At 33.2% G+C, this 26,435-nt stretch overlaps 1 protein-coding gene and 1 non-coding gene across 3 annotated transcripts in view; both read right to left on the bottom strand.

Annotated features, from left to right (window-relative positions):
• Mtrex (Mtr4 exosome RNA helicase) overlaps window positions 1–26,435 on the bottom strand; it is a 97,212-nt gene that overhangs the window by 33,629 nt on the left and 37,148 nt on the right. For both annotated transcript variants that reach the window (XM_027938098.2, XM_071612604.1), the window contains exons 15-19: window positions 24,428–24,553; window positions 20,352–20,502; window positions 13,567–13,739; window positions 12,748–12,816; window positions 2,003–2,131 (exon numbers count right to left, since the gene is read on the bottom strand). In XM_027938098.2, coding sequence (XP_027793899.1) covers window positions 2,003–2,131; window positions 12,748–12,816; window positions 13,567–13,739; window positions 20,352–20,502; window positions 24,428–24,553 — 648 coding nt within the window. The remainder of the gene's footprint in view (window positions 1–2,002; window positions 2,132–12,747; window positions 12,817–13,566; window positions 13,740–20,351; window positions 20,503–24,427; window positions 24,554–26,435) is intronic.
• On the bottom strand, window positions 18,491–18,593 carry LOC114095012 (U6 spliceosomal RNA). Its single transcript, XR_003583179.1, has one exon. It is a non-coding gene; the product is annotated as a U6 spliceosomal RNA (small nuclear RNA).

Below are 26,435 nucleotides of genomic sequence, written 5' to 3' on the forward strand. Positions count from 1 at the left end.
TGGGATGAGTGCCATGTATTTACTATTTCAAGTTGCAGTAACTTCTAAGGTACATTTGGGCATAATGAATGTGTACCAAATTGTAGGATTTTAGTTTCTTTTATAACTAAATGGTAAATAGGTAAAATAAATTCTTGGGGGAAAAGTTATACAAACTTTTTTTGTCCATGGAAGTCTGGAGAACAAGTTAGAAGAAAAATGAATAGGACTGGGGATGTGGCTCAGTGATAAGAGTGCTTGCCTAGCATGCATGAGGCCCTGGGTTATATCCCCAGCACTGCAAAAAAATTGAACAAATTAAAAAAACTTTGTTAGGGTATGGATGTGAAGTGTCCCCCAAAAGCTTACATGAAAAAATGCATGACAGTCAGAGGAAAAATGATTGGTTGTCATAGTCTTAACTCCATCAGTGAATTAATCCTCTGACAGAGGTTAACGGGATGATAACTGACTTGGTCCAGTGTGGCTGGAGGAGGTGGAAATTAGAGTGTGGCTTTGGTGTACATATTTGTATCTGGAGAGTAGACTCCCTCTCTGTTTCTTGATCACCATGATGTGAGCTGCTTCCCTCCACCACACACTTCTCCATGATATTCAGCCTCATCTTGAGTCCTGAGAAATGGAGCTGGCCTTCTATGGACTAAGACCTCTAAAACTGTGAGCACTCAAATAAATTTTTCCTCCTCTACAATTTTTCTGGTCAGAACCTTTAGTCACAGCAGTAAAAAAGCTGACTAAAACAATATCTAAATGTTGCTAGGCTGGGGCTGTAGCTCTGCAGTAAAGCACTTGTCTGGCATGTGCAAGCCCTTGTTCAAACCCCAGTGCCACCAGGAAAAAAAAAAAGAAAAGAAAAAAAGGAGAGAGATTAAAGGCTGGGTAGTATTCAGAAATATAAACAAACTTCTAAATCACCACTTAAAAATGTTTAATAATAAAGTATTTTTTAAAAGCCTACCAACTTGGGCTGGCTACATTCCCAGCTCAGTGGTAGAGTGTTTGCCTAGTACACATGAGGCCCTGTGTTTTATATTCATCATGGCACTGATTAATTTTAATTAATTAATAAAAACACAAATACTAAATACTGCCAATTCCAAATACCAAATTGATTTATTAATCCAAAGAAGCAGTCTATGATGCTGCAGCTGCAGATTTTACTTTCTAGAAACCAAGCTTATTAGAACATATAATTTCCTAAATGACTTAGCCAACACACTACATACTTTAATAAGCAACGTTTCAAAACAACAAAATTTGACCATGATATTAGATTTCAAGGAGATACTTGCAATCTATGATAAAATATTTTGCAAAAAATTATTTTATTTATACCAATATGAAAATAAAAAACATTCAAGAAATACAGGCATCTCATGTGGTGAGTCAAATGTCTTAAATTTAATAAAAGCATGAGTAAATTAAATTATTTTAACTAGGGCTGGGGTTGTGGCTCAAGTGATAGAGTGTTCGCCTAGCAAATGTGAAGCACTAGGTTCGATCCTCAGCACCACATAAAAATAAAACAAAGATAGTGTGTCCACCTAAAACTAAAAAATATATTTTTAAAAAGTTATTTTAACTTACAAAACTTGGGAAGAAATTTCTCATTATTGAAACACTATTTCAACCATTATTGCCATAAGAATGAAATACACATCACAAATGGATTCAAACTGTAAAATCAGTCACAAGTGATAATGAAAAATATTCACAGCTCTCATAAAATGCAGCTTTGTGTGAAACTTAAATTATTAATTTCTCTTTATCTTTATTACTATTACTATTACTCTATTACTATTACCTGGTCATAATTTAATAAAATAAATAAATAAAATCTCATTAATCATCCTCATGATTAGAGGCTCTAATTATGTATGCCAAAATACCTTAAACCTTCTAATTTAGAAATGATGACAGTATGCTCATTATAATCACATTTTAAAACTCCAGTGATAAAAAAATAATTCACAAAGTATTTGAAGCCTAAGAAAGTACAAACCTGCATCTCTCCTTTCTCATCAGGTTTAGCTGGTTTTGCAGCCTCAGTAGCTGAATTTTTCAAGCTCTCTTTGCTACAGCGCAGAAGTACTTCCACTACATATAAGGGATCCAGTTCACCAGAATTAGGCTAGGAAAAGAGGATAAAGAAAGTTCATTAATTCTTGAAAAATGGACCCCAAATTTTTAAGTTCCATGTATACAGGATCTGTTTTCTCAGCATTTAGCATTATGACTGTCACACACTGTGCAATAAATGCTTATTTCATAAAATGAAGGTTGTTTTAGCATTCTTCAACATGTGCCACTGGATGAGAAAACACAGCAACAACTTGGTACTTATGAATTCTAATTTAATAGTAAGATCACTGTGAAATAAAATGCAAAAATTGGAAAAATAAATTAAAATGATCAGTATCAGAAAATAAAAAAATATTATCCAAATCACCAAAATAATAAAATATCCAAGTCACCCCAATTAAACAAGCAAAATAGATAAAGCAGATTTTACTATTCAGTGTACTAGCACTTCTATAATGTGATTTCATATCATTTTACAAAGTCTTTTTTTTTTTTTTCCTGGTACCAGATATTAAACTCAGGGGTGCTTAACCACTGAGCCACAGTCCCAGCCCTTTTTAATATTTTATTTATAGACAGGGTCTTTCTGAGTAGCTCAGAGCCTTGCAAGCTGGCTCTGAACTCATAATCCTCCTGCACCAGCCTCCTAGCTGCTGGGATTACTGGTGTGTGCCACCATGCCTGGCTTTTTGTTTTTTTATATCTCTAGATCTCAGGACTAATCACATCTTTTGTACTATGATACTTTGTTTGGTAATTTCAAACAGTAAGAGATCTTTTTTGTTACAGTAAAGAATTCCTCCTTGTCAGGCATGGTGGTGCATACCTGTAATCCCAATGGCTCAAAAGGCTGAGGCAGGAGGATTCTGAGTTCAAAGCTAGCCTCAGCAAAAGCGAGGTGCTAAGCAACTCAGTGAGACCCTGCCTCTAAATAAAATACAAAATAGGACTGAGGATGTGGCTCAGTGGTCAAGTGCCCCTGAGTTCAATCCCCCCCCCCAAAAGAATTACTCCTTACTCTTTAGTAAAATATTCAAATAATCTCTTTTGCATGAAATATATAAAAGGAAAATTACTTTGGTTGAAGGGGAACATGGCAAAGACTTGGCTTCTACCCAAGACATTACAAAATGAAAAATCTGTCAATAAATGAAAATGAATCTGTATCTACAAACTATTTTGGCAAAAAACTAACCAATATTTAACAAAAAATAAAACATACTTGCAAATACAAACCATAAACACAATTAGAATTTTCAGATTTACAAAAAAAATTAAAAAAAAAAAAAAACAACTAAAAAACATAAACTCCGGGGCTGGGATTGTGGCTTAGTGGCAGTGTGCTTGCCTAGCATGTGTGAGGCACTAAGTTCAATTCTCAGCACCACATATAAACAAATTAGTTATTGAATAAAAGCCCATCAATAACTAATAAAAATAATAATTAAAAAAATAAACTCCATTTTCCAATCCAAAAGGAAAACAAGCTAGTTTTTTCCCAGCATCAACTTTTTCAAAAGGAGATTATTTAAGAAGTTTCAACACATAACTCAGCTTGATTTAGACACAAACAAAAATGGATGTATTTATGATTTAGATAATTTGTCTGCAAAGATCATACAGCCTAGTAGTTTAGAAATCAATTTTATAAACAATGAGCTAAACAAAGTTATGACCAACTGTCAACTCTTCTTCAGAAGCCAAAGATTATAAAGCATCTCAGTGATTGTCATGTTCCCTTTTCAGAGGGTGAAATGAACCTTAGAGGTTCTAAGTAAGTTTTATTGTATAGTTTGAAGAATGAATTAACTCCAAAGTGTTAGGGAACATATGATATCTGCATAAAAGAAAACTGTTAAGACTTAGGAGCAATCTTTAATGTTTCTAGATAATCTAGAACTGTTATAGACAATTCTTCAGATTTTAATAAATTAAATATTCTCCATCTATAGAACAATTACATAGATAACTGAAACATATCATACATGATCATCTGCCTTCATATAGCTACCACTTAAAACAACATTATGCAAATACCCTCAAGTGTTACTAAGGTTGAAGACACTTGAAAGCTTTCTTAATTATAACACTAAATAAAAATTTGCTACTGAAAATATTTCCTAAGATTATAAAATTTTTCTTACCTAACATGCTGTAAGATGGATCAACATCATCTTTCACATAATAAAAAACAGCTATTGTGTTGTTTAAGTTTTCCAATAATTGTCAGACCTTAAATTTTTTTAAAATTTTGTTCATATGTTCTATTTTAATCATAATTGAATTTACGTTTTCCTAACTTCTCTTCATTCTTTTTAAAATGTGACTAATTTCTTGCTATAAATTGAAATTACCATATTAAAATGTAATTTTGATAATTCTAAACCTGTAGAACATAAAAAAATGTGAAATGGTCAAAGTTAAATTTGTATTTCCTTAAATGACTCAAACTATTCAACAGTGTATATTTTTCTCCATTGATGTCAAAATCTATTGGCCACAAAAATATTTAGATTAGTGTTTTTGACCTAGATTCTAAAATTAATATACTTCACATTTTTAGTGAAAAGACAAATACAAGTGGCTCAATAGAAAAATTACTTACCAATTTAAACAGAAAAAAAATGAATGTATTCCACTCTAATCCTCTTTCTGCTTCTACCTAAAAGAACTCTCATTGAGTAGTATAACTTTTATACATGGATTAAGGATCAATGGAGGTAAATAATTTTTAAAAACTCTGGCTATAGTGTCTACACATAATTATATTAGTTAAAACTTTTCTTTCCCAAAAAATATAAAATCTTAGGGGTTGGGGTTGTGGCTCAGCAGTATAGCGCTTGCCTAGTGCATGCACGTAGCACTGGGTTTGATCCTCATTACCACATAAAAGTAAAATAAAGGTTTTGTGTCCAACTAAAAAAAAAATTTTTTAAATATATAAAATCTTAGATTTACTAAAGTACTGGCTACAGTAATGTAAAAAGCTCTGCAAATTCACTTCCTAGCAAAATTGGAGAAAATTTGAAAAACCAACCATTTAATGTCCCTAGAAGTGTTCTTAGAGAATATATATGTCAAACAAGAAACAACCTATCAAGAAAATCTGCTAAGGAGCTGGGGTTATGGCTCAGTGGCAAAGCACTTGCCTAGCATGTGTGAGGCACTGAGTTCGATTCTCAGCACCACACATTAAAAATAAATAAATAACTAAAGGTCCATTGACAACTAAAAAATATTTTTTTAAAAAAGGAAGTCTGCTAAAATTCAGAGAGAACAACAGATCCCTACTCCCTTCTCTCACTCTTCCCATGCTTGAAGCAGAAACTCTAGACTGGTGAATCCAAAAATACAGGAGAGTTCCCTCTCCCCACAGTACTCAGGTGAATGCCATTTCTGATCCTGTTCCCAATTACTTGTTGCTGAGGCTAAGTTCTGGGCAAGAGAGGCTGAAGAGTAGGGATCTTTTCTTCAGCACCCCTTGGTCAGCCAAAGGTTCCATTCTTGGATGTGGTGCTGCTGAGAATTAAGGGACTCAACAGCCTTTCCCTTGCCTTATAAGGTACTGGGTTTCATGTTGGGAGAAGCAAGCTGGGAAGACTTGAGGTTATTGCAACCATCCTCAACCCAGCCCTCAGCTCCTAAAAGCAAGTTTGTTACTCATATCAAGTGAAACAATGCCCTCACTCCCAGCTTTAGATCTTTGGCTCTAGAGATTTTTTTCCAAGGAAGAACGGCAATCCCTCAAATAGGCAGCTATACTTTCCCAAAGAAATATTTGGAAAGTTCAAGCATAAGGGAACTAAAAAATGGTGGAAGTAGTAAGGAAAAGAACTCGTAGACCTATATATTTATGAGAGCTATAAGCTAAATTGTAAGCTTTCTACTTTGCAGAATAAACCTAGTTTCTTTCTTTCTCTTCCCCTTCTCTCCCTTCCCCTTCCCGCCCCCCCCCCCCCCCCGCCTCTCTAGGCTATGTTTCCCCTACTTACCCAGAAGCAACGTAAAAGGTTTAATGATGGTGGTGTCTCTCTCTCTCTCTCTCTCTCTCTCAGTTATGTTCCCCTACTCACCCAGAAGCAACGTAAAAGGTTTAATGATGGTGGTGTAAAAGAGGCAAGTGGGATACAAGAGACTTCACTCAAATAATTTAGATAGGCACAAAACAAATCAAGGGAGAACGATACCCAGACTTACAATACTATCTAAAATGTCCAATTTCCAATAAAATAGTGAAATGTACAAAGAAACAGGCAATTATTATCTATGACCCATGTACGAAGAATATATATAGGCATATAAGAAACTGGATGTTAGACTGACCGAATACTGATTAAAACAAAGACTTAAAAGAGTCATTATAATTATGTTTGATAAACTGTATGAGGGAACATAAAAGGTATAACAATGTGGTGTTGACTGGAAAATATCAATGAAGAGATAAATTATAAAAAAGATTCAGAAGGAAATTCTAGAGTTTTAGAGTATAACTGAAATGAAAAAAAAAACTTTTTTTCACTAGAGGGGCCCAATGATAGATCTGAACTGGCAGCAGAAATCATTAGCAAACTTAAAGACAGATGGATAGAGATTATTCAATTTAAAGAAAAGGGAATAATTAAAAAAATGAACTTAGTCTATGTCATAGAAATGTGGGACACCAATAAACTCAAAATTACACATATAAGGAGGGTTTGGAGAGAAAGGAAGAGAAAAAAATTTCTCAAAATAATGGTTGAAAACTGCCCAAACTGACAGGGGGAAAAATATTTAATCTACATATAATTTTCTCTACTTTAGGATAAATGCAAAGAAGTACACAGCAGAGTTTTATACTTAGAAATTTACCACAGTAAAAATGAAGAAAGACAAACCATGAGGAGAAAATCTTGAAAGCAGCACAACACTTACAATACTCCAGCAAGATTAACAGAAACTTCTCAGCAGAAATAATGGAATACAGAAAGCAGTGGGTTGGCATATCAAAGGAAAAAACAAAAAAACACCCCGAATTATAAAACACAACTGTTAACTGAGAATTCTTCAGAAAAATTTCCAAAATTAAGGCCAAATAAAGACATTTCCAGATAAACAGAGAATTTGTTGCTAGCAGACCTGCTTCAAAAGAAATACTAAAGAAAGTTCTTCAGTCTGAGAGCAAATGACACCAGACATTTATATGAATTCCCCCCGACACACACAAAGAGAGGTAATAATGAGTTTTCCTTTTAAGTTATTGAAGAAGCAATGTAAAAACAGTATGTATATACTGTTTTATTAAGCTATAATATATCAAAATGCAGTGTATTTAGCAGCACAAAAGAGGTGGTGGGAACAAAGCTCTTCTGGGATAAACCAGTAACTTCAGATGACTCAAATCCATAGGAACAAATACAGAAACCAAGAAATGATAAATGTTAGTATAACTATAGTTACAAAAATAATTTTTCTCTTTTCTCTTCTAAAAGCTTTAAGCTTCTTCAAAAGCCATTAAAACTACTGGGGGTTATAGCTCAGTGGTAAAGTAGGTGCTTCTTATGCACAAGGCCCTGTGTTGGATTTCCAACACCAAAAATACTGAAAAGCTGTAAATTATACTAAGGAAATAATTATAACAACGCATTGTTTGGATTAAAATATTTATAGATATGTGTTACAACAATACTATAAAAAGAGGAAAAATGGTAAAATTCTTGCCTAAAATACATGAGTCTCTGGGTCTGATCCCTATCACTGCAAAAAAAAAAAAAGAAAAAAGAAAAAAGAAAGAAACAGGAGGGAGGGAGGGGGAGGAGGAGGAGGAGGAGGAGAATCTAAGCAGGTAAAGAGATGGGAAAATGAGGTAGAGATAAATAGAAATCATGTTTCTATATCTCACTGGAAATAACTTGGTACAAACCTAAGGCCTATTGATGTAATTTACAATGTATATGGAAAAATCTAGCAATCACTAGGAAATATATTGTGAAAAGAAATTAGACTGCTACAATGCAAAATATTCATTTAATGCAAAAAAGGAAAAATAGAAGAAATAAGACATGAGACTCAGAAAATAAAACACAAAATGACAGATATAAACTCAACTATTCCTTTTTAAATGTGAATGGGTTAAACAACCCCCCAAAATAGACTTTTAGGTTTGATAAAAACACAAGATCACACTATATTCTGTATATAGGAGCAGAGAACACATCAAATTTACTGATATGAAAACGACAGAAAATAAAAGAGAGGAAAAGATATATCATGCAAAAGTTAACCGTTCAAATGTCTATACTATATCAAACATGAACAACACCCTAAACTAACTAGACTTAAGAGACATTTCTATAATATCCCACCCCACATAGCAGAATATCCATTCTACTCAACTACACACAGAAAACCTGAAGGATAGAACATTATGTTGGATCATTAAACGAACCTGTATCCATTCAAAATGAATGAAACAATGCCAAGTATGTTCTTGAAAAAATGGAAAGAAATTTAAAAAAAAATTTGGAGAATTCACTAATATATGGAAATTTACACACTCCTAACTAATCAAGATGTCAAAGAATATATTAAGAGGGAAATTAGAAAATACCTAGAGATAAACTGAAAACCTTTGCTCAAAGAGAGGACTGAAATTATTAGAATCAGAAGTGAAAGTGGAGATATTATGAACAACCGTACAGAAATAAAATGGATTATAAAGCAATATTTTAATTGTATATGAATAAATTACATAATCAAGATGAAAAAGACTAAATTCCTAACAAGATACAAACTTCTGAATGTTACTGAATAATGTTACGGATAATCTGAATATGTCATATCCAGGAAACATATACCCACAAAGAACTAGTCTAGGGCTAGGTGGCTTCACTGCCAAATTCAATTAAATATTTAAAGATTAAATATCAATTCTTCAAAAATTCTTCTAAAACATTTATAGAAGGAGAGAAACACTTCCTAAACTCATTTAATGACGTTGACATTACCTCATTGATAAGACAGACACCACAAGAAAGCTTCAGACCAGTATCTCATTTTTCTTTTCCTTTTTCGTGGAGCTGGTGATTGAACCCAGGGCTTAACATATGTTAGTTAAGCACTGTACTACTAAGTTACACCCTCAGCCCAAGGCCCGTATCTCTTAGGAGCAATTCTCAAAAACAAACTTGCAAACTGGACCCTGCAATATACAAAATAAATAACATGCACAACAAAGCGGGATTTATTACAGGAATCCAAAGTGGGTTTAACACCTGAAAATCAATTAAAGTAATATGTCACATCAGAATAGAAAACAGAATAAAAAAATCCACATGATCATCTTAATAGGCACATAAGCTATAATGGACAAAATTCAACACTCTTTCGTGATAGCAACACCCAACAAGCCAGAAAATAAGGGAACTTGCTGAATTTGATGAAAGGCCCCTACAAAAAAACAAGAGCAACATCACATTTAACATTTTCCCCCTAACATTAGGATATCACTTCTATTAACATTTTGCTAAAATGTCTAATTAGGGGAATTAGGCAAGAAGATGTAATAAAAGGCATCCAGATTAAAAAGGCATCCAGATTGAAAAGGCATCCAGATTGAAAAGGAAGAAGTGAATCATGTAGGCAACATGATTCAATATATAGGAAATCCTAAATATTCCACTAAAATATTAGAATAAATAAGTCCTGCAGGATATAAGATCAATATATAAAATACAACTGGGTTTCTATATGAAGAAGTTTCTATACACCTTTAATGAAGAAGGTAATTTCATTTATAGTAGCATCAAAAGATTACAATATTTAGGAATAAATTAAGGAAAAGAAGTATAAAACCTATACTTGGGAAATAAAATATTGCTGAAAGAAACTTAAGACCGGGCTGGGGCTGTAGCTCAGTGGCAGAGCGCTTGCCTAACATGTGTGAGGCACTAGGTTCGATTCTCAGCACCACATATAAATAAATAAAGGTCCATCAACAATTAATAAAATATTAAAAAAAAGAAACTTAAGAATTAAATAAACAGAAAAATATGCTGTGTTCATGAATTAGAAGGTTTAATATTTTTAAGATGGCAATAAAACAATTCTGAAAGAGTAGAAAAAGTGCTGGCTTGAGAACTGGACATCCAGATCAATGGGAAAGAATTGCATGTCCAAAAATAAACCCATGAGTCTACCATAAACAGAGTTTTGTTAAGGGTGCCAAAATGATTCAAATGAGGAAGAACTTTCACCTATGGTGCTAGGAGAAGAATAAATTTGCACCCTTATCACACAACATACATAAAAATTAATTCAAAAAGGATCAAAGACCTAAATGTTAGAGTTAAAACTATAAAATACTTAGAAGAAAATGGGTAAATCTTCAAGACCTTGATATTGGTAGTGGTCTCGATAACACCAAAAACATTAGCAACAAAAGAAAAGAAGTGAAACTAGATTCCATTAAATTAAAAACTTTTATACTGTAAAGAGCTCTATCAAGAGAGTGAAGACAACCCACAAAACAGACAATGTTTGGAACTATGCACATGTGGGTGGCTTCTTCTGCTGTTACCTCTGCCACCATAAACTCAGTGGGGCTCTCAGTCCCAGGGCAGAAGCCAGATTGTTTCCCTTGCAGGAACAGGGTAAAGGACTGGTGGGCAATGTGGGGGCACCACCAGCCCTGCCTTATACCCCCAACCCTGCCAGCAACATCATGGAGCAGCTCAAGAGTGAGGACCTGTTTGACAGCTTCTGCTGGGACAGCCTGGCAATCATAGACAGGATTTCTTCTCAGGGGGTAGATTCAAAACTAAACTAGATATTCAGACCACAATCTAAAAAGCAATTCCTGAGTTTCTGATGACCCAAAAAAAAAAAAAAAATCAGCTATGCTGGAACCCTCTCCTTAGAGTGAAAGCCAGGACCCTCCAGCCCCATCCCAGGACGTGTCCAAAGAATATTCCTGACATCTTTTGAAAACTCCACTGAATTAATGGCAAGGAAGTAGATCCCTGTTCTATAAGAGCATAATTTCAATTGGCAGGGAAGGGCCAGTGAATTCAAAATTTTTACCTTGACTGTGGAGCAATGTCCAAGGACCATAGAACAGGGAACAAGACTGATAGTGGAAAAGTTGTCCCTGTGTGCCCCTTGCATTGGACTGCCACTTGATCAGCATGACCAAGGGTATGATACCCAATACACACTACAGAGTATAAACACTACAGTCACTAGGGTGGGCCTGAAATAACATTTTATTTCAACATGGACACTACACATAAATTTCAGGGTTTGTGCTCCAGGATCAACAGAAGCTGCAATAAAAGAAAAACCAATTCCAAAGGTGACTGAAAGAATAAGAATAGTAAATGTAAGCAGGGATTAGGTATTTGACAGTGCTTATCCAATACTGTTTCTCAAAGTTAGAAACTAGAACATACAAGTCATTAGTATCAGATAAGCTAAAAGTTGGTTGTGACCCTCTTGTACATAATTCTTTTAACCACTGTCCTTCCCCTTTTCAGAGGTGACAAAACATGGAAGCCTGGAGTGAACGCAAAAGCTAAGACATTAAGCATAGGAAAAACATTTGTGGGTTCCATGTATAGGGCTTCATTCTGTCCTCCAAAGATTAGTGACTCTTGGATGAGTTTGTTGTGTTCTCAGTACATGTTTTAGAAAAGTGAGCAATCAATAAAGTTTTTAAAATAAAATTACTTGATACTCTAACAAAAAAAGAAATCATGCACCTGATAAGATTATAAATAGTCTATACATAAAGAACTCATATAACTCAATAAAATGGCACATAACTCTAACTTGAAAACAGAAAAAGGATCCGAAGCATTTTTTCTCCAAAGTATAAACAAATGAGCAATAAGAAGCTGAAAATTTCCCGGACATCATTAGTTATCAGGAAAATATAAAATCAAAACCATAATAAAATACCATTACATACCAAACAGAATTTAAAAAGTCACATAGTAAGTGTAGTAAGACTGCTGAGAAATCTAAACCATCATACACTGCTGATGAGAATGTAAAATGGTACAGCTACTTTAGAAAACAATCTGGCAGTTCCTCAACCACTTACCCCATACAGTTTCCAAAGAACCCAGTAATTCCACTCCTAGGTATATACACAAGAGAAATTAAAACCTATGTTCACTAAAAACCTGTAAACAAATGTTTACATGAGTATTATTCATAACAGCCAAGAGGTATAAACAACCTAAATGTCAGTGGACGGATAAATGGATAACAAAATAAGGTATATCCTTATATACTGGAATATTATCTAGCCATAAAACAGAATGAAATACTGATAAGCCTTGAAACCATTATACTGTCAAAAAGGCTTATCACAAGGCTACATATTATATAAAATTTATTTCATGATACTTCCAGAATAGACAAATCTATGCAGATAGAAAACAGACAAACAGTTGTATGGGGCTGAGGAAAAGTGAGGGATAAAAAAGTTTCCTTCCGATGTGATGAAATGCTTTAAAATTAACTATGAAGTATAAAATTTAAATTATTCAAAACATTAATTCCTTAAGGTAAGAGTTTATTACTTCTCCTCTTAGGGTAAATTTATATTTAGATAATCTTCATGAGTCTTAAAAAACATTTCAATAACAATATATATGAAATTTTACTCAAAGGAAATTGGTTTACCTTAACATTTGACTTTTTTGAGAAATTCACCACTACACCCCAGCCAAAATCATCTCCTTCATTCTTTACCTGAAAGACAGCAAAAAATAATAATGTTTACATCCAAAAAAGACAATTGTAGCCTTCCAGGTCTTATATTATAGGCTAATAAAACTTGAATTTCCTAATATTTGTTAAAAATCACTGCTAAATTTCAGGAACAAGACATTAATACTACAGGGGGGGAAAAAGTCAATGGCAAATTTCATAGACCCTAGAATAGCAATAACAGGAAATGTATCAGTTGGCAAACAAATGCTAAAAATGTCAGTGTATTTCAAGTCTTTTTATATCTAATAAATTTTTCTAGTAATTAAAATGGCCTCATTTTAAAGATATTTCATAACTGAAAATAATTTATATTCAACCCCAAGACTTTTTCAAATTATATTCCCCACAATGAAAACTGGTGGTGATTAAAAGGCCTTCACCTAGAAAGATGGTGGAATCAGACGGACATTATTACCCTAGAGACACATGTGACTGCACATATGGTCATATATGTCTCATACACTGCTACATTGTGTACACAGAAATGTAAAGTTGTGCTGCAATTGTGGATGATGAATCAAAATGCATTCTGCTGTCATATATACCTAATTAAAATAAATAAAGTTTAAAAAAAGGCCTTTACCTGAGCAATGTGAAATAGTTAAATAATATAATAGAGAAACCATTGTAGCAAGAAGCATTTTATCAAGATAAAGAAAATATTACAGTATCCAGAATATTTTTAAATATTCAAATAGTCAAATATTTTATGAAGGAACAAAGACATACCTTTACCAAACGGCCTGGCTGTAGAAATGGTAAGCAGTATTTTGGTTTATGAATATAATCTTCAATTTCTTTACCCAGTTTGGCAAGTTGCTGTCTAATCTTATAATAGATTACTACACTTTCTTCATTGGGAATTACTATTTTATTATACTGTTGTTCTGAGTTCTTTACCTCTGTAAATAAAACATATACATGATATAAAAAATTATATACCTTACATAAATTATAACCAAGAAATTTATTTTCCCACTATAACTACATTTGGAAAAGTTAGTTTGCATAGATTATATGTTTTAAGGAAAAGATCTTCAGAGATGACTGTAGGGCATGATGTCTCGTTTTTCCCCCTTCTGTTAAGATTTACCTTCTTTGTCTCCAACTTATTTCTTAGTTAATCAAATTATACTGGATTCTACTTGCTGCCCTAATCTTGCTTCTAGTGCTGACCGCCTTTCTTTACTCATTTCATTATACCTCCAACCCACTGTTAACAAACTATTTTTATTGTGGCATAATACACATAAAATTGTACCATTAGTAATATTCAGTACATTCACAATGTACCCCCTACCACTATTATCTAGTTCCAGAACTTTTTCACTACCTCCAAAGGAAATTCCATATCCTTTAGGCAAATACTCCTTATTCCTGCTTCTGCCAATCTTTCTCTCTATACTTTCTGTCTCTCTATGCATTTGCCTATTCTACATATTTCATATAGATGGAATCATACAATATGTGGCCTTTGGTGTCTGGCTTCCTTTACTTAGCATATTGTTTTCAGGATGTAGTTTGTATCTGTATTTCATGACTTATGTTTGAATAATATTCTACTATATGAATATACTACATTTGTTTATACATTTACCAGCTGATGAACATTTGGATTGTTTCCACATATTAGCTACTGTTCATGGTACTGCTATGACCATTCATATGAGACCAAGTTTTATATGAACACATTTTCAATTCTTTTGAATATATATTCAGGTGTGGAGTTGCTGGGTCACAAAGTAATTCTGTATTTAATCTGTTGAGGATGGCTGCCAAACTATTGTCCACAGTAACTATAGCATTAAGAAAATGGTATAGTTACTTAAAAAAAAAAAAAAAACTCACCTCAGTGACTGAAGTGGTTTTGATTTACATTTCCTTTATGACTAATGATGTTGGGCACCTGTGTTTCTTGGCCATTTCTACATAAGTTAGAAAAATGTCTAATTGAATTGCCTTTTGTTGCTGAGTTGTAACAGTGCTTGATATATTTTGGATACTAGACAGATTATCCAGATGGATAACTTGCAAATATTTTCTCCCATTTTCTTTTTTTCTCTTGGCAGTACTGGGGATTGAACTCAGGGTCTCACACATGCTAATTTTAATACTATTATCAACCATTTCACAAACTGTTCTCTCAAATAGCTAGTCTTTTGTATTCCCTTGAGTATAAAGCATTACCTTGGTTATTTTTAAATGACTGGATCTTTTTTATTGGGAGGGGGGATGCAATACTGGGGTACTGAATTCAGTGGCACTCTATTAAACTATATCCCTAGCAATTTTATTATTTATTTTTAAGGCAGGGTCTTGCTAAGTTGCTCAGGCTGGCCTGGAATTTGTGATCTTCCTGCCTCAGCCTTCTCAATAGCTGCAATTACAGGGATGCACCAGCACACCCAGCTCTGGTTACTTTTAAATGAACTGCATCACTGCTTACAGGAATTGTATTTAATCCATTAAAGGCTAGAACGCTGTCCATAACAATACATAATATGGCAGTAAATTATCAGAAAAAGAAAAAAACTAAAAACCTACAAAAAGATACATAACAAACAGAAGTCATTAAGAAGTTATATGAAAATAAAAACTGCACAATGAAATGATAATCCAGCTCTTCCACCTAAATTTACGAAGTAACACTATGAAGCACTCATTGGAACACAGCATTAACAGAAAGAGTTTAAGGAGATAATAAATTATCTGCTTGCATGCTTCCCTATTATCTACCTTCCTCTACTCCAAATCACTTCTATATTAGATCATTTAACTAATGAGATAAAATATTTAAAGATATTTTTAAAACTCACATTATTTTGTATCTAAGACTTACTACAGTTTTATACCACCCCAGAAAGTCAGTAAGTATAGGCAAGCCCTGATTTTTCTCCAAATTGAAAGAATTCAATTTCTCTAATCTCTTCTCAAAAGCTAAAGAAAGAACAAAAAAGTTGTGCTCTCTTATCCATGAGGTATACGTTACAAGAACCCCAGTAGATGCCTGAAACCATGGATAGTACCAAATCCCATGTTTTAACTTAAACATGCAAACCAATGATAAAGTTTAATATATGAATCAAGCACAGTACAAGATTAAGAATAATAATAAAATAGAATAAACAATATACTATAATAAAAGCCATGTGAATGTGGACTCTATCTCAAAATACCTTACTGTACTACATTCTTCTTTTTGTGATAATGTAAGATGATACTGAAAGGAAGTAATTTATGACCTTCTTCTTTTTAGCATGTCTGAACTTACAGCATCACTACCTTTGTGCTATTTCTTCAACGCTCTGTGATACAATAATAATAGATATGATAATTCAGACAGCTATGAAGTGACTAACAAGTGGACAGTATATACAGCAACGATGATAGGATGATTCTTGTCCCAGGGCGGACAGAGTAAGATGGTACAAGATTTCATGATGGCACTCAGAATGGAGTGCAATTTAAAACTTATGAATTATTTTATTTCTGGACCATTTAGTATTTTCACCTACAGTTGATCATGGGTGGCTGAATAAGCAATGTTCAACTGTGGATGGTGGTAAGAGTGGGTGGGTAGGGCAACTATATATCTCCTATCACATTCAGAGAGTAAAAGTACATCAGCATAAGAAGCTGGTTTCAATGAAGGGTAAAAAGTAGAAGATCCTATGAGTACTTGACCCCAGTATTTTAGGAAGTAACATTTAAAACACACCTATAAACTCTTAAGACAGTTTGCAACCAAATACGTAGAAAAGACCTGTGAGTGACAGAGAAACAAACTGCCACTCCCAATACTATGCAAAATTTTCAACAGATTCAAGTGTAAATTGCTTTACTGATCAAGAGTAATACTCTCAGTAATTACAACAAGCACTTACTAAGCATGTAACATTATTTCATTTAATTCTCATGAGATGCATTATCCCAATATCACAGAACAAATAATTAAGGCTCAGGTAGAACTGAATCAAACCCATGTCTAATTCCACAGCTCTACTATTAGCCATGGTATAATCAATTAATGAAGCTAAACAAAAGGATTAAATTAGGTTTGCATTTTTTAGTCAATAAAATAACAGTGAAATCCTAGTTTTACTATAATTCAGTAAACCAAATTATAAGTATCTCTTGTATGAAAAGATGTATAACAATAAATAAAGCACTGTATTACTAAATAAAGATTTATTCTGTATCTTTAAAAATAATAGTCTACATTTCAGATTTCAAAGTATTAGAAAAATGGCATCATTTCTTTAAAAACATATGTAGGGACTGAGCATACTGCAAGAAGATATGCACGTATACAAGCAACACTAGGAAGGGTAAACATCAGGAATTACATCAAAATGAAACAAAACAAAAGCTGAGGTCTGAGAAAATAGAGGATAGGGAATGGAGAAATAGGGGTTATATTTTAAGTTTACAGAATAAGTAACAGAGTCTTGGTCAAAGTCATAATGAACAATGTGAACTCAGCTAGAGTCATAGAAGGGCTTTAAATAAATAAGAAAATATTTGTGAAGTTTTCCCTCTACATCCCAATGTACTTACGGTATTTTCTATGGAAATGCAAAATAAGTATAAAAATAGACTGTTGGACTACATGAAGGGGGGGGGGGGAAGCAAATGTAAGTATACCAACATGCATCTCTGTTTCTCTTGGTTATTCAGTTTATAAACCAGTCTAACCACTGGGTACATATAAATGTAATTATCCTACTTTGCATAACTTAGTGCTGCCTAGTAAGACTTTAATTCTTTTAAACTATTGTAACCATATACCTGTTTCAATGAAAATATCTGAAATTTCTATGATATGAGCTAAAATTCATGAATTTCCTTCTCTCATGCTAATCTGATTTCAAACCCAAATCCAAAGTGTACTTAAATTTGATTCAAACTCAAATCCAAAGTATACTTAAATCTTCTTGATCTTATTTTATTATTACATAATTCTTGGTGGGAGGAGACTTACAGCTCCCTTAAAAACACAGTTCTCTAAGGCTGGGATTGTGGCTCAGCGGTAGTGCCCTTGCCTGACATGTGTGAGGCACTGGGTTCGATTCTCAGCATCATGTATAAATAATGAATAAAATAAAGGTCTATCAACAACTAAAAAAAACATATAAAAAGAAAATACAGTTCTCTAAAACTAAAAATATACTTTCTCTTTGCTATCAACAAATGGCATTATATATTTTTATAAGAAAATAATAAAAACATCTGAAATTATATATTTGCCATTGATTTTATAGATGTGCTTTAAAAATTCAACAACTTTCTGAAAATTTAAAGGTGAGTCTTAAAACCACCTAGCTCAAGTTTTTTATTCTTTTGTCATCCTTATTTTATTTCAGTTAAGGGAGTTACTAGAGATACTCTTGTCCTCTTCTTAAAAAGATTGGTTGGTAGCAGGAGTCCAAGATTCTAATCTTGATTCTGCCATAAATCAAATGTATAACTTAAGACACTGACTTAATTTCTCTATCTCTAACCCACACCCATTTTTAAATCTGTAAAATGATGCCAAAGCTCCTTCAGGTTATATGTTGAAAAGATTTTATCTAACACCAGAGGTATTAAGGGGAAATAGTTATGGTTATCATCTAGGCAAAGGTTAAAAACAATGAGAGAAAATTTTTGTTTTTAAAATATGAACTGCTTCACGAATTTGCATGTCATCCTTGCCCAGGGGCCATGCTTATCTTCTCTGTATCGTTCCAATTTTTGTATATGTGCTGTTGAAGCAAGCCACCAAGACAGACTTTAACTTTCTTGGATCTCCTAAGCCTTTTCCATTCCTCTAGGGCACATTATACTTCATTTAATTTGGCGACAATAAAAATGAGTGGGTGAGGCGTGTGAGGCGCTAGGTTCAATCCTCAGCATCAGATGAAAAAACCAAATAAAATAAAGGCATGCTGTCCATCTACGACAACAACAACAAATTAATAAAAAAAAAAAGAGTGGGTGAGTGGGTCTCTACTTACACGTAGTAAGTTAAAACAACATTGTAAGTCATGTTGTAAGTCCCCACTTTAAAAAAAAACAGATTAGAACTGACCTACATACTAGAGACAGAAAGAAATCTCATTGTTAAATAAATAATGGTATATTCACAAAATAAAATATTATGCACTTATTTTAAAAATCACATTTTTCTTTTGGGGGAATGGGGTACTGGGCATTGAATTCAGGGACACTCAACCACTGAGCTACATCCCTAGCCCTATTTTGTATTTTATTTAGAGACAGGGCCTCACTGAGTTGCTTAGTACCTTGCTTTTGCTGAGGCTGGCTTTGAACTTGTGATCTTCCTGCCTCAGCCTCCTGAGCTGCTGGGATTACAGGTGTGCACCACCACACCCAACAACAAAAAAATCACATTTTTTCAAAGGAACTTAAACTTCAATTTTATTTTTTTATGACTTTTTAAAATATTTATTCTTAAGTTTTAGGTGGACACAATATCTTTATTTTATTTTTATGTGGTGCTGAGAATAGAACCCAGTGCCTCGTGCATGCTAGGTGAGCTCTCTACTATTGAGCCACAACCCCAGTCCCTCGAACTTCAATTTTAAAAAGCTACAATTAACAAGCTAGTAAATGTAAAACATTTAATACAGGCTAGGCATAGGGTAAATATTTAACATATGATATAAACAATAAGCAATGATATAAATTACAAGCACAATAGTAACTATTATGAAAAAAGCTCAACTGTATTTACCTTATAAAAAAAGAAAAGCACAAGCATGAGAAAGGATGGAAGAAATACAAACTGTTAACAGTAGTTGTACAGCCACCTGTGTGAGATTATAAATGGTTTTAGCTTTTCTGTTTACTGCACTTTTCTTTTTTTGCAATAACTGTGAACTATTTTTATAATATTTATGTAAACCAGTAACTTAAACTTTTGCCTTTATTTACTTTTAAATCAGCACTATATGATGACCTGCCACACTACCCTCTATAAAGATCAATGAACAATTTGAATGTAGTTACCATAGAAAAATTAGTTTTGGACTTTAAAAATCATTATCTTAATATCAGGAATTAGAAGTTCTAAAGGCAGTGAAATGAATCCACATTAAAGCATTATATTTCAATAATCATTTATAAGCTTATGCTGTGACACTCTCATAATGAGAAGTAGTAAAAGGTTAAGACTAATATATACATGTTTCTTACAAATCAAATTTTAATATGCCAAGCTTTTGGTTGTACTATTATTCCAGAACATGAATAATGTGATACATATATCTGTATCTAAACCAATAAATTGTACTATGGTGGAACCAACTAGAAAAAACTGTATTGCCAAATGTTCCTCTCTATAAAAAGACCAGAATTTAGTTCTGCAGTCTTTTTTATATAGAGACCAAGCTTTGCCTTACTAGAGGAAAAAAAAAAAAAAAAAAAAGGCCAAATGCAGTCAGCAATGCAGTCATTTTGTTATTACAGTAATTTTATACTTACTTTCTCTGTTACGGTCATTTTATACTTACTTTCTACTACTCCTGGAATTGCTCTATAATGCTGAAACTGGTAGAAGGATTTTTCCAACATATACTCAGGATTAATTTCTTCTACACGTAGTAAGTTTAAAACCATGTTGTAAGTCAAATGAAAAGCACTATTTAGAGGATCAGCTGAGCCCTAAGGGAGAATAACATATCAATGTTATAAGTTTTTAAATAAATTCTTATAAGCATTTTAATGTTATAATGCTTAATCATTTAATCTATGTTATGTGATACTACAGAACTATACTAGTTCTTTCCCTTAGATGACTAATGTAAAGTGATAAAATAGTTGATGTTTGGGAAAGTGAAGGGGGAAAAAAAGAAATCACTAGGACAATAGTAATTAAAACACTATGCCAAATGTGTTTAGTTTTCTGCTTTGCAAGCACATGGTAGGATTATGCTTTTCTGGCCCCCTAATAAATTGAGAGGAAAGTGACATGTCTCTCACTTCCTGGGTGCATATTTACTTGCTGGTGTGAAAAGCTATCATTTCCCCTCTGGCACAGTGACTAATAATGTACCAGATTATTGTGGTATCATCAGATCTAACAATGATAAGTACAATCTCCTCTACCAACCAGCAATGAATACATAGCAGGTAAGAGAAACAAGTCTTAAGTTCCTAAATTTACATCTGTTAGTGAAGCATGAGTTAATGTATATTGATACAGCACACTAAAATTATATTGGTATGATACTCAGATAAAAATGCATTTTCAAATTTTTATTTATTTATTTTTGATGGTGCTGGAGAACTTAGGGCTTTCCATGTGTGAAGCAAGTGCTCTAACCACTTACCTCCGTCCCCAGTCCAATAAAAGTATCCTGAAATTCCTGTGACAAACTGCTAAATTTAAAGACCATTCTTTATGTATATTTCAATAATTCCTTTTTGTCCTCCTAATTGTGGCTGTTACCAAAGAAGGGCGAGACTAAGGAATAGATAGTATATTTCATTGTAAAATACAATAAATTTTATTGTGGAATTTTAAAATAGTGTGACCTTAACTTACAATAAGGTTTATATCCAAAATATTACCTTTACATCTAAACTTTTTTTTTTTTTTAGCAATGTTTTCTTCGGAAGTATGTTTTTAAATGCTAATACCTCCTAAGTATGAAAGTATATAATTATATAAAAGAATGACTAAATCATTGAGGGAATATGCTGAAATATTTAGAAATTTTACTAAGTATGCTAAATATTTCTAAATGGTGTAGTATAATATGCAAATTCTATTATTCAGGGTATCTTAAGTTGAGAACTACAGACCCACCATTTAGAATTCAGACTTTTAAATGTATGTAGACAGCTTTTATGAGAAAAAGAAGTAGATCTTTTACCAGAATATCAAATGAAGGTATTTAACTCTGAAAACCTCAAGAGCCATAAAATTCGGAAATTTATTCACTTACCTTAACAATAAGGCCCAAAAGAGGGGCAAATTTAGCATAAATAACACTCTTAGAAAAGAGGAACTGGACAACTTCAGCTATTTTTTAATTCTGCAAACAGGCTCAGTTTTAATTTTCTGTTATTTTTATCTTCTGTATTACCTCCTCTAAGAAATCTGGGGTTTCAATATGCCAAATGTTTATTTCTGACCCCAAGCTCTACTTCTGTATTTTTTAAAAATATTTATTTTAGTTGTATTAAGACACAATACCTTTATTTTATTTATTTATTTTTATGTGGTGTTGAGGATCGAACCCAGGGCCTTGCATGTGCTAGGTAAGTACTCTACCGATGAGACACAACCCTAGCCCTGCTTCTGTATTTTATGAAAAATTTTTTAGTTGTACATGGACACAATATCTTTAATTAATTTATTTTTATGTGGTGCTGAGGATCAAACCCAGTGCCTCACATGTGCAAGGCAAGTGCTCTACCACTGAACTACAACCACAGTCCATGCTTCTGTATTTTTAACTGCTATACAAGACACACAATTGAATTTTCAGTCACCAGAAATTCAGCATAGATTCTGACACTGTATCCAAGTAAGCCCAAGGTAGTCCCACCTTTCCCTATTGAACTGGTATAATTACTAATAGCCCCTTCCTTTTATCTTACAGTATTCCAGTTTGAATGAAAAATAAGATAGTTATACTATTTAAAATAAAATCTCTCTTGTTTTTTCCCTATCTAACCAACTTATTTCTCTCATAGATTAAAGGAAAATGAGTTTCTCACTTAAGTTATAATTTAGGAGTTCTTTCTTCTGTTTTTTCCCCCCTTCCTTTTAATTAATCATTACAGATTATTTCCTCAATACATTTCAGATTAGTTTTTGCTTTCTTACCATTGTTACCATTTCAGTTCAGTGGTTCATCAAATCATACCTAAATTACACTACCATCTTAACCGTTCTAGTTTCAATTTCAATTTATTTAGTATGATGAATCTAAGATTCTGTTAAAAGAATCTTCTTAACTATAATTTCATTGTAATATTGGGATCACTTCTCTATTCAGCAGTAATATATGACTATACAAATTCCCTCTTGGTACCGAAATCAATCAAGCAATGTACACACACACACACACACACACACACACACAGTGTAGTATACCCATACAATGGAATATTAACTGATAAAATAGAAATGAAGTACTGACACATGACACAAGATGAAACCTGAAAACATTACATTAAGCAAACAAAGACAGATATAGGAGGCCACATTTTATATGAGCCTGTTCATCTGAAATGTTCAGTATAAGCTAATCTATAGAAACAGAAAGATTAGTAGCTGTCTAGAACTTAAGAAGCCAGATCTTAGTAGTGAAGGAGAGTGACTATTAAGAAGTAGAGGGTTTCTTTCTTGGGTTGCTGAAAATGTTCTAAGAATTAAATGAAAGACAACAGATCTTTACACTTACAGAGCAACAAATCCAGAAATGTCAAGTGAATGGAATGAAACTGTACTTAAAGAACCAGATGCTATCCTAAAAATATTACCTCCTACAATCTGGCAACCTGATTCTGTTCTTTCCATACATATAATACAAGGAAAGAAAAACAGTACTTGTTACATCTGCCACTTGTCAAAGAGAATAATAATACAAATTTTTGGTCTTGTGTAATTTTCCTTCCATGAAGAATTAAAGTTATATGAATCCTTGTGAAAAGGCTTTCAAGTGTTGATGTTTGAAACTGAAAACATGATACCATATGACCATTATGAATATGTACATATGAATATGCTTTGTCTTCACTTTTATAAAAACAAAGAAAAATATACATGACATCTTTATCTAATTTTCCCTTGATATATGTATGTAATAATTACCCAATGTAAATTCTTCCCAAGTTTTAGAAGTTAAACAGACATCTATTTGATACATATAGACATAGGTGTAACTTAAAATGTTTTACAGCTTCATTTGAGGAGCTAATTGGCTAGCAATTAATGTTACGTGTTTAGTTCATTTTATGTTTCCTATCTTATGTTTTCTCTAAGGACTTCTTACTAAATAAAGAAGGAAAGCAAGCAGTTAAACTTCTGGAAAATTCCTCAACCATCCAAAATTCAAAAACTAAGCAAACAAAATAAAAAGCTAATTTTCAATAAAGCTTAAAATACAAATTTATGATTAAGATATTTATAATTAACAAAGTGAACTGTAAAAGTATATTTGCTAGATGAATTTATTAAAGCATTTGGGCTTGAAAAGACTGAGGAAGATGACTGTCCAAAACATCAATATTATGTGTCCCACTTCCTATCAGATAGGTAAACTGCAACTTGTACAGTGGAGGAAGCAAATAGAGGTATCCTAAATCTAGAGGTTGAAATAAACATTTCTGCCCTCTTTGGGCATCTTCCCAGCCACCTCCATTGTATAAGCGGCTCTTCATCTTTTAGCTGAAGTACAATGCAAGATATCAGTATCTTGAGTGGTTATTTTCTTCTACCTACCTAAATTTAAATAGTTCAATGAAAATCATCTACTTTTAGAAAGGTACTTGAACCGACACAACTAATTGTGAAGTTGCTCCTGAAGTATATTTCTACAATTCTTGTAAAAGCATGGAACCTTAACTCAGTTACCTTAAGTAGTTGTTTTCCAATTGTTGGGCTCATCTTTTCATCTACCATAAGAATTACTATTCCTCTATCATCCATTCCTCTCCTTCCAGCACGACCAGACATCTGAATGTATTCACCAGAGGAAATCTGAATGAACACAATTAAAATAGAGTTTAGGAGAAACTCCTTTTTTTTCCCCCATGTTCTTGAATTTTTATTTTAAATTTTACAAATAAAATTTCTACATTCCAAGGAAGAAAACACGATTTAAAACAACAAGAACTTATAGAAAAATTTAAGTAGAAGTTCCCAAATGCAAAACACTTGAAGAATAATGATTTTTTTTTAAAGACAGTGTGAGACACACGTCACACAGAGAGAGAGAGAGAGACAGAGAGAGAGAGAGAGAAGGAGTGAGAGAGAATTTTTTAAAATTTATTTTTTAGTTTTCGGCGGGCACAACATCTTTGTTTGTATGTGGTGCTGAGGATCGAACCCGGGCCGCACGCATGCCAGGTGAGCGCGCTACCGCTTGAGCCACATCCCCAGCCCGAGAATAATGTTACAAAACTAAATTTTAGCTCTAAGCCAATAACTGCTGATTCATGTTTTCAAATACACCACAGCTACCAGGAAATACTGGCTTATTCAGTGGTATTTAAAAAAAAAAAAAAACAACTTTCAGTCTAATAGTCTGAAAAACAGAGAAATCTGAGAAAGCAAACAATGAACCAAACTCAACCAAATATAGTGACTTGACCATAATTCATTTTCTAAATCTGAAGTAAGATTAAGATAAAATTAAAACTATAATTAAAAAAGGCACAATTCTTCATATGTATGCTTGGGATTTGGTACAATTCATCTGCCACTGAAGATAAACAAGTGGAGAAACGTTAGGAATCTTTCATATGCAACCTTTCAAAGCAGCACTGAACCACATGAACACTGGGAATAGTTATTTGTATAAGTACATGTATAAGTCTGAATTCCATTAAAAAAAAAAAAAATCAAAAAGAGTGAAGAAACACTATGCTTATAAGAAGGCATACTACTTATAATATCAAACAAGAATAGATCAGTCATCTTAGAACAAGGGAAGTACTATAAAAACAACAAAAATAGCAACTCTTATAAGCATCAAAACATTTTTTTTTTAAATTCAATAAAAATCTCAGCAGGATCAAAGGGCATCAATGATAATTTTAAAATCATAATTAGGAAATTATGATCTTGAATTATGAAGAAGAGGCTGCTTTGTTAAATTCAGCTCCTTACTTACCCTTATCCTGAGATCCTGTATTACTGTTTTAGTCAGCTATTTCCCTGCTGTGACTAAAGGACCCGACTAGAACAATTTTAGGGGAGGAAAAGTTTATTTGAGAGCTCATGGTTTCAGAGGTCCTCGTCCATAGAAGGCTGGTCCATTTCATGGGGCTCTAGGTGAGGCAGAACATCATGGCAGAAGAGTGTGGCAGAGGGAAATAAATAGCTCACATTTTGATCAGGAAGCAGAAAAAGAAAAACTCCACTCTCCAGACAGAAAATATATACCCCATGGCCATGCCCCCAATTAATCACTTCCTCCAGCCACCAATCAGTTAATACCATCAGTGATTCACTGATTAGGTTAAGACTTTCACAGCCCCAAAGTCTTCTTACATTGTCTCACACGTGAGCTTTTGGGGGACACCTCGTATCCAAACTATAACATTTCCCACAAAAGGACAACGAATGCCAAGGATCAAGTTACAAAAGACTTAGTATGTATTTTCTTATAGCATCAATTTTACACATAGAATTCTCTTAATTTTAAGCTGACAGACTATGGAAAACAAAAATTACATTAATTTAAAATACAAAACACGAAAGATAGCTCTTTATAATTAAAAATCATATTCTAGGATGTGTAACTGATGTGATTCTGCAATCTGTATATGGGGTAAAAATGGGAGCTCATATCCCACTTGAATCAAAGTGTGAAATATGATATATCAAGAACTATGTAATGTTTTGAACAACCAACAAT

The sequence above is a fragment of the Marmota flaviventris genome, chromosome 5, assembly GCF_047511675.1.
Source record: "Marmota flaviventris isolate mMarFla1 chromosome 5, mMarFla1.hap1, whole genome shotgun sequence".
Lineage (NCBI taxonomy): Eukaryota > Metazoa > Chordata > Mammalia > Rodentia > Sciuridae > Marmota > Marmota flaviventris.